Source organism: Carica papaya, chromosome 4 (genome assembly GCF_054855325.1).
Source record: "Carica papaya isolate Zhongbai chromosome 4, ASM5485532v1, whole genome shotgun sequence".
Lineage (NCBI taxonomy): Eukaryota > Viridiplantae > Streptophyta > Magnoliopsida > Brassicales > Caricaceae > Carica > Carica papaya.
In genome coordinates this window covers 27,247,801-27,257,182 of record NC_142312.1, presented here as the reverse complement: position 1 = coordinate 27,257,182, position 9,382 = coordinate 27,247,801, and the positions used below count along the sequence as shown (strand labels likewise).

The 9,382-nt window shown below is 34.1% G+C and overlaps 3 protein-coding genes across 4 annotated transcripts; all 3 read right to left on the bottom strand.

Moving 5' to 3' along the window:
• Nucleotides 1–301: 301 nt before the first annotated feature.
• LOC110820610 (senescence regulator (Protein of unknown function, DUF584)) lies at nt 302–2,167 on the bottom strand. 2 transcript variants are annotated; one of them, XM_088218599.1, is made up of 3 exons: nt 1,944–2,167; nt 1,538–1,600; nt 302–1,342 (listed from the first exon to the last, which is right to left on the bottom strand). In XM_088218599.1, the coding sequence occupies exon 3, from the start codon at nt 1,320–1,322 to the stop codon at nt 720–722; it is 603 nt and encodes a 200-aa protein (XP_088074725.1). In that variant the 5' UTR covers nt 1,323–1,342; nt 1,538–1,600; nt 1,944–2,167; the 3' UTR covers nt 302–719. The 2 variants fall into 2 exon arrangements, with proteins under 2 accessions (XP_088074725.1, XP_021905821.2); XM_022050129.2 differs by lacking the exon at nt 1,944–2,167 and adding an exon at nt 1,799–1,937.
• A 4,255-nt stretch (nt 2,168–6,422) lies between these two features.
• LOC110820824 (uncharacterized) lies at nt 6,423–7,062 on the bottom strand. Its single transcript, XM_022050425.2, has one exon. It carries the CDS (start codon nt 6,941–6,943, stop codon nt 6,548–6,550), a length of 396 nt encoding a protein of 131 aa, XP_021906117.2. The 5' UTR covers nt 6,944–7,062; the 3' UTR covers nt 6,423–6,547.
• An 818-nt stretch (nt 7,063–7,880) lies between these two features.
• Nucleotides 7,881–9,374, bottom strand: LOC110820671 (ATP synthase gamma chain, chloroplastic-like). Its single transcript, XM_022050228.2, has one exon. The coding sequence runs from the start codon at nt 9,203–9,205 to the stop codon at nt 8,075–8,077; it is 1,131 nt and encodes a 376-aa protein (XP_021905920.1). The 5' UTR covers nt 9,206–9,374; the 3' UTR covers nt 7,881–8,074.
• Between the last annotated feature and the right edge of the window lie 8 nt (nt 9,375–9,382).

Sequence of the window (9,382 nt, the reverse complement as noted above, 5' to 3'; positions counted from 1 at the left end):
TTAACGTGTCTTATTATCATAAATTTTTATTATTTTAATTTACTCTATAAATAATTAATTACGTCACGTACATACATTAATTATTATAATACGATAAAAGTAGTATAATATGAATAATTTTTTTATAAAAAAAAACTGGTTCAAATTTATAATTTTTTATAAAAAAAGAAAGTATATTAATTTTTGATCTAAACAAAAATATTTAATGGCCAAAATATAAATAAATAGAAGATAATATTTATTTTGGATCATAATTATAAAAAATCATAAAAAAAATAACAAAGTATATAGACATAATACATGGTAGAAATATAAGTATATGATCAGCTTTAATATATGCGTACATATATATGTTCATTTATATATATAGAAGGATTCATACAGACACAAATCTACAAAAGAAATAACTCATTCTTTTGATTTTTGAATCAAGAATGCTGGACCTTTTACAACCTAAACATAAAATCACAAATGAACCTGGAGAACCAAGGAAAGATCACAAACCCAATTCCACAAAATACATTTCTACTAGAAACATATATATATACATATACATATACATATACATATATATATATATATATATGCTGCCAGGCAACAAGTTATCAACTATGACCTACATGAAAACACCTTTCAACAACATTACCAAGACAAAATGAACACTAACAATGCTAATAATTATTATTATGATACTAATAATGACAGAGATCATTTGTATGTTATTCTAAGAAACCAGTTTTGGTCAAAACAGCATTCCTCACTTTGCTAAGGTCCCTTCCTTTTAGGGTCCTTCCTACTCCTTCAAAAACTGAGAAAGAAGAAATCTGACTCCTGGCCAGCCTCCTAGCAAGAAACTCATGTGGAGGCAACTTTAAATCATACCCATCATCATCTTCATCATCATCATCATCATCACTGTATCTTCCATCACGTACATCACCACCATCATCATCAACATCATGATCATCATCTCCACCATTATCAACCCAATAATAAGCATTTTTAGATGATGCCTTCTTACCATAAATTCTTGACCAGTCAGGAATGTTAACAGGTGCTGATTGCTGCTGCTTTAGAACTCCTTTGCCTTCATGAGGGCTAGTTGAGTTACCGGTAGAATTTATTGGGATCATTCTTGCAGCACTAGTAGACATGTTAAGTTTTGGAACTGGTAAAGGGGACTCCATGGATTGACCTGCTTCAGGACTGGTATCCCTATTTTCCTCAAGGACTCCCCAAACATCTTCTTCATTGAAATCCCAATCTCTCAAAGATCTCCACAACCCACTTCCCTGCCTCCACAAACCATACCTGTTCTCCATTGATGAAGAATTGAAGAATCCTGTGTTGAGATTTCAGAAAATAACTCAAATTCCCATACGAGTCTCCCCAAATCCAACAGATTCATAGAAAGAGACAGAGGAAAAGCAGAGATTTCATGAATTATTCTATTGGGTTCTCTTGCAAATTGCAAACCCAGAAAGCAATTATTGTTAAAAAAAAAAAAAAGAGAGAGGAAGGTAAAGCAAGAATCTACCTTTCCTTGAATTAAGAACCTGGAAAAGTCAGACACCGCTTTCTTTAGATTCTCAAGGGATATCTGCACCAAAACAATTCAAACCCAAAAAAAAAAAAATCAATTGACAGAAACTAATCGAAGCGGGATTCTTCTTCTTTCCTTCTTTTCTGGGTCTTTTTATTTTCATACAGAGGTATATCTGTGGGTGACAAAAAAGAGAAACAGAAAGAGAATCCCAGTTGCAGAAGATTTGAAAATTCCACACTCAGAGCTTCTTACCTGAAAACACTAGAGAGAAAAAGAAGGTGATGTTTAGGTCTTGGAAGAGGAATTGATAAAAGCAAAAACAAAACAAAACAAAACAAAAAAAAGGCTAAAGGGAAAGAGAAAGAGCAGTGGACAAAGGACCAGAATAAGGACAGACCTTGCTTTTGTCTTTAAGATCTGGTAATGGTGATTAAGTGTCTCTCTAATATACTTTAGCTTCCTCAAAAAAGTCTGGCTTTTGAAAATGAAAGATTAGGTAAAAACCTAAAGCATGAGCTGGTGAATTTACTAACTTCCCTAATTAACTTGATAATCCTACAGTGATAGACTTAAGCTGAATCAGAAATTGGATAACATTCCTCCTTTCTATAAATGAACCCAGAAGAAAATTACTCACTAAAAAGCCAATTTAAACCCAAGAAATTTACTTTTTAACCGAATCAAAAAGGAAAAAACTCCAGTACTTATAAATTAACCTGAGAACATAATGACAGTTGAATTAAAAACAAAAAGACAATTTTATGAAATGGGATAAGATTGATATTAGTGAGTTTGTAGCTGGTGAAACCTGAAGGGCGATGCTCTGTAATTTTATCTATAAGGGCTATCAGGTCAGTGATAAACTCATCTTATTTCGAGAATTTTTCTTAAAATGAGTTGATCATGTAAATATATATATGTGTATATGTATCATATGCTCTTTTGGGTAGTTGCTCCCTTAGATCAGGTTTGTAGTCTTCTTGCATGATTATGGGTTTTTAAATCAGCAGTGATAGCAGGCAGCCACTGCCACACGTGTGCTTCCGCCACATTTCTCATTTACAGCTTTATGGTTTTCGTTAGTTTTTTTATCGTGAAAAATTCACAAATTTTATTAATTAAATAATACATAACAAATCAAATAATGAAACACAAAGTTTTTTTGTGAAGGTACGAGAATAATACTCCGGAAGCTGCAACTTGTTATTAAAAAAAATAGTTTTCATATATATATAACACATGATGTATTTGTAAAGCATATCCATATTTTTATTCTAAAATAAAACATTAAGTTATTTACATGCAAAATATAAATTTATGAAAAAATAATTATGATAGTTTTTCAATTACGCCTTATTTTCATAATTAGTCTTAACTGTCAATACAAAGTATGGATAAATAAAAATTTAAACAAGAGCAAATTAAAAGTTGATCTTGATATTATTATTATAACTTGAATTTCATGATTTCTTATAATAATTATTTAGCTCTTATTATTTTATATAAAATAATTACTTTCAAATCATTTATCTTTTTTCATCTTTATCATACTTTAAATTGATTTTGCATTTAAATTTTCATGCATTCAGTGTTAAGAAATAAATACATATTCAAGTCTGCTCTGGAAATTTTGAACCAACAGTTATGTAAATTCTAGTTTACTATTAAAATTTAAGTTTCGATTCTAATTCAATGTAAAATTTATATATTATACTAAAAAAATATGACAAAAGATTAAAAAATTTAAAATTGCATTGCAGTGAAACTCAACCACACAAATAAAAGATATAATTTGCATTATAATGGGTATATAGATAAATAGAATTCTTAATTACCAAAAGAATAAAATTTTTGTTCGTCTAAAAAACTGAAAGGTAAAGGTTGCATTAAATTAGTGGCAAAGTGAATTTTATAAGCATGATTGTCAACTTGAGCAATTAAATAATGCTGTTACATCCACTTATACCTAATGGTCTTAATGCCAAGAAAGAGAATATAAGCTGCCTTATATATTATTATTAACTATATATATATATATATAAGCACATGAGGATAAAAGGTTCCTCAGTCAAAACTGGTAACTATTACATGTAAGACATTTAATAGACTTTATAATGAAACTATAATCAAAGAGAAGATAGAAGATGTTAATTTAGTGAATTAGAGAGAAAAAGGAAAAGAAAGAAAATGAATGGAGATAAGACAAAACGTGCACATTGAAAGTGAAATTCTTGCTTGGAAGATCCTGTTATCAGACAATTAAGGTCCACATGCAACAATGAGGAAGCCGTCATACAATGAATTTGGCTGGAAAATAAAGCCAATCAGGTAATTTTTTGGGTTTTCTCTAATTCAATGACTGAATCTGCTTCTTTAAGAATAAAGAGAATCTCAATTTTAAGTCTTTGTGAAAAACAAAAACAAAAAAAGAATATTCACTAATAGGGCGAAACCAGATTCATATGTTAGAAAGGTAAGAAGGAAAAGATTCTTTGGCTTTATGCAGAATGAAATGCATGAACTTGGCAGCCAAGTCATTTCACTCGGTGGCCGACATGGATCTTAAGTCATCTAACCTCTGTTTACTTTTGTTACTCACTGCTCACTACTCACGAGCACTACCATTGATCTATATGATTCTTCAGAAGCAAGCAGTTGTACCAGCTGATTCTATAATTGCTTGAGCAAAAATAAAAAATCATAGACACCCATACATAGCAGGCTATATATAGATCCTAGGCTCCTTTTTTGGTCATGAAAAATGATGAAAAGCCTTTTTCACATAGGTTAATAATTCAATCTCACTTTCTTGTTGTGAATGACAGTTTCAAGACCATTATATGAATCAGTTCACAGTGATTGTGGTGGAAGTGCACAACAGTGAAAAGGAAAGGGTAAATTCACAACTGTCACCATCAGTCTATATGGTGCAACAGATAAATTTATCAATGTAAAATTGATATAAGTGGATTCCTCATGAGTGGTTTACCATTTTACTAGAATCAAGTTTCCACAACGAGGACATACAGTTGAGCTCAAGTACTCTAACTAGCAATTGGTAAAAACCCAAGTCAGTACCTAAGAAAGTTTAGCAGCTTGGCAAGTTGGCACCTTTTTCTATAAAGTTTCATTTAATGCTGAAAAAAGATAGTAGAAAGTAAATTGAAAAAGGGAAGTGATCCATCAAAGTTGAAACCAGAGAGATGTCTGGGGCCCAAAGAGAGGCAAATTGTATTTATAGCCAGCCAGAGCTTGAAAACTAAACCAAAAAATAACTTATCACGGAAATCGCAGAACCAAAGTTAATATAAAGGACAGTACCGACCGGTTTTGCATCAATGGTTCTTGTCCATAGGTACCCAATACTTCAATGTTTTCTCAGGTGTCTTGCATTGTATTAGTATAACACAGCTAACTGCTGGCATTACCTGCATATCCGTATAACAATAGATTCACATGCTAGTAAAACGGTCCATTTTTCCTTTACAGGTCAGCAGGGAGATAGAATTGCATTATCTGATTGCTCCTGAATTAGGAAGTTAAGATGAGTCCTGCCCTGCCCCTCATTCACATGTTTGATGTGAAGAGCATTTATAATTATGACTAGTCATTCTAATTGATGACTAGATGTTCTACTACACAGCACTAGCAAAAGAATGCATGATGACTAGAATAAGAAACCAAAATTTCCATGCATCAATCATCTATTCATATTTATTGCTTCTTGTACCTTATATATCACCTCTTGCATCATCACTAACTTCTGCCTGAAAGACCCAGAGCTAAGAATGTCATACTCACAAGCTACGGACCCTCAAGATTATTTCAAGCTCCTATCAGTGATCGGCCATTCTTGTTACAGGCCTGTATCCCACACAACAAGAGCTCAGTCTATATAATCAGTCAGGCTGATTAACACTTAGTTGTTAACTCTACCCTGAACTGATCTATGCTTGTTGACTCCAAAACAACAAATAGAAGAGGAACTCTATATTAAACTCAGTCATGCAATTCGTTTTTAACTCTATCTAAAACTTGTCTATGAAACAGTTACTCCAAAACTGTAACATATTAAGAAAACTAAACGAAAGCTTATAGATATCATGTTGCTAACATAGGTAGCTTAAGCTTAACCTCACCTTCATGGCTTCATCCAGTCACAAAACATCCAACCCACCATCCACGCTGTACTTTGATCATAGTTTTGTTCTTTTCCATCTTTTCTTTGTCTCACTAAACTTTCATGAAATAAATTATCCAAACATTAAATCATATCAACAGGTCAAGGCTCAACAATCATAATCATATTGAAAAGGGCAAATATCTCAGTATCTATACAGACCCCATTGAGCTATAGTATAATATTTAATATCCATAAATTCCATTAGGGTGAATTGGCCTACTTAACATGCAAAATAACTCATTAGATACTGAATAGGAACTTAACATTCTAAATCCCCTGATCATTAGAGTAAATGAAATAAGATTTTAATAGAGAAGTTTCCCATGTAACATGGAAAAGTAGATCAAGCAAGATCAATAATGACACATGTGGAATGAATCCACAAAAACAAACCATCAAAGAACCTTTTCAGTTTCTCCGACCTTGATCAGATAAGAAAGCGATTCTATTTGAAAATTCAAACCAGTGCAGACATTACAATGCTGTTTTCATATTCCATATGTAATATCCTTTAGGAAAAAGGGTACCATCATCACAAATTCACAAAAATAATTATGTGCAATGAAAGCCCCTTTGACACATCCTACTATTACATTTAGTGAACAAAATAATTTAATAAAGACCATTTTTGGAGTCAGTTAATTAGACAGTCAATTTAACTAGGTTGTCAGTACTTATCTCGTACGATCACCATTGATCATACTCAAAAATCTTATTAATCATTGATCTTTCTCTAAAATAGATCGAATTATCACAGATAGAAAAGAATCTACAAGAGAAAATTTGAAATCCAATTGACATTGTCCACTACTGTTTATTCAATGAGCAACAACAACATCGCTGTTCACCACACTAACCAACGGATGATTGCTATTACCAGCACCAGATTCTAAAACAGGATTAGACGTACTCAAACTGAGCAAGGACACCGACTTAGCCGCCGCAAGTCTCTTCCTCCGGATGCAATAAGGACTATAGATCTTGTTGAGGAAATCAGGTATCTGATCAAACGTCTGGATCTGTGTCTGGACCTGCGTTGCCATCTGAGGGAGTGGTAAGTCGATTCGGTGGGGAGAGGAGCACGTTGGAAGGCAGTTGGTTTTGCTAGATCTGGCGATGATTCTCGAGTCCCTGAGTCGGGCAAGAGCACCTGGCTTAAGGAACTTGTAGAAGCCATCGTGTCTCTTCGCAGGTGATCTGGAAATGCTCTTCATTTGTGTGTTAAGATAGAGAGAAATGCACAGGGAAAGAGAGACACGGGATAGGTTTAATAAGGAGTGTTTGGGGGGCGGGAAATTGAGGGAGGGAAACAAAGGGAAAATGGAAGGGAGGGAAGAGATAGATGGGGGGGCTTTTTAGGGTTTTGAAAAGGGCAAGGCGGGAAACACCGTCTGCACGTGACGATTGGTTGCTTGTAAGGGATACGCTCGTGCAATCCGATTTCGCCACGTGGACCGTTATGACGCGATAAAGAGGAGGGGGATGGAGCTTTGAAACGACGTCGTACAAGTCACCGAAAGTGACCTGCTGGGTTCGGGCTGGCCCAAGATAAGCTAGTGTAGAACCCAATAGCTTAATCGAAGTCAGCCCATGAATGCCCATGTTTCCAACAGATAAATATATATATATATATTTAAACTAATTAATTAAATTATTAAATTAACCTGTAATATTTCATATTTATTGTAATCTAGTATTTAATATTTTTTATCATAGTTTAGTCCTCAATATTCTTTTATTTATTTTAAACATTTAATTTCTTTCTATTTTTTAACCAAAAAAAAGTTAAAATGATTAAACTATAATATTAAATATATTTTAATTATTATTAATTTAATTAATTAATAAAACTAAGTTTTTTTATAACATTATTTAATTATTTTAAAAAATAAAAAAATGAAAAACTAAATTATAACTAAAATATCAAAAATCAAAATGCCTACAAAAGTTAGATATATGTATATATTTTTTTTTGGGTATAAATTTTCTCCATTGTTTATACTGATAATAAAAGAATGACCTTAGCTTCTATATCTATTTCCATCCTCTTCCAATTTGAAGGAGAAATATCTTGTATCTTGAGAAAGTACGAACTAAAATAAGTCCCATTAGTTTTTACTCTACTGAAATCTAACCATATGAGACATGAGATTGTTTTAGCAGCAATGGAGCAGACAATTCCTACTAAGATGTTTACAGAAGATTGTATGGAGTCTCATTAACCCACATATAGTTAACAAGAATTATAACCATTTTTAATACAGCCAGAGAATTCTCCAATCTGAGTCATACACCGAGCAATCACCATAATCAAATCCATGGTTTATAAACAATCAATCAAAAGGTCAAAGCTTTTCAAGTGCCTCAGCTGCAGCAACAATCTCCAAAATCTCCCCTGTAATTTTCGCCTGCCGTTGTTGATTAAAAGCAATAGTGAGACTCTTCTTCAACTCCACTGCATTATCAGTTGCATTACTCATGGCACTCATCCTTGCCGCGAGCTCACTCGCCAATGATTCCTGCAACGCCCGCAGAATCAGACTGTTCAGATACAATGGCATCATGGCGTCAAGAATCTGAACTGGGTCTTGCTCGAATTCCATAAGAGGTGAAATCTCCACTCTTTTAGCTTTCACTCTCTCCCTCTTCAAATCCAGGTTCCCTTCCTTTGATGTCAGCCTGAAGAGCTCATCGTCCATGGCGTCAACACACTTCCCATTCACATTAAAAGCCTCTCCTTTCAGTGATAATGGCAGAAGAGTCCGGATTACTGGATTGGATTTAACGAGTGAAACAAACTTGGTGTACACAATCTCAACTTTGTCAACCTCTTCGCTTATAAAAAGTGAAAAGACATCATCTGCGATTGCTTGTGCTTCTTTTGCAGTAGGAAAACCTACTCCTTCAACGAATCCATCAACGAAAACATTATCCTTGCGCCTAAAATAAGCATTACCCTTTTTTCCTACGCTAATCACAGTGTATCCTAGACCTAGTTCCTGCAATTCTTTGATTCTGTTATTGGCTTTTTTTATCACCGCATTGTTGAAACCACCGCAGAGACCCCTATCGCCGGTTACCACAACCAGGGCAACTTTCTTCACGGGTCTAACAGCTGTTAAAGGAAATTCAATGTCTTCTAATTGGAGATGTTGATTGATCGAGTATAGGAATTCGACAAGGGATTCAGTGAATGGTCTTGAATTGATGACGGCTTCTTGAGCTCGCCGGATCTTCGCGGCAGCTACAAGCTTCATTGCTTCGGTGATTTTCTGTGCACTTTTAACAGTGTTGAGTCGGTCGCGGAGCTCGCCGAAACGACAATGAATGGGATTGACTGGCAAGTTTTGGGAGGAGACTCGGTTTAAGGGTGACGAAAAACGACAGAGGTTTTGCTGAAATCGAAAAGAAAGAACATCCGCAGAAGAATTTGAGGGTTTTGAAAACACCCATGTGCTTAGAATCGAAAAAGACATGATTTTTACAGAGATCACAGTATGGAGGAGGCTTCGTATTTGTTTATAGGGTTAATGTAGGGTTTAAGAAACTTGTTTTGCCTTCGATTGTTGACTGTACCACTGTTCATGATGGTAGGGTTTTACATACAAATTCTCAGTCTGTACAGGGCTGCGAAGATAGTGTTCCGGAGGAAA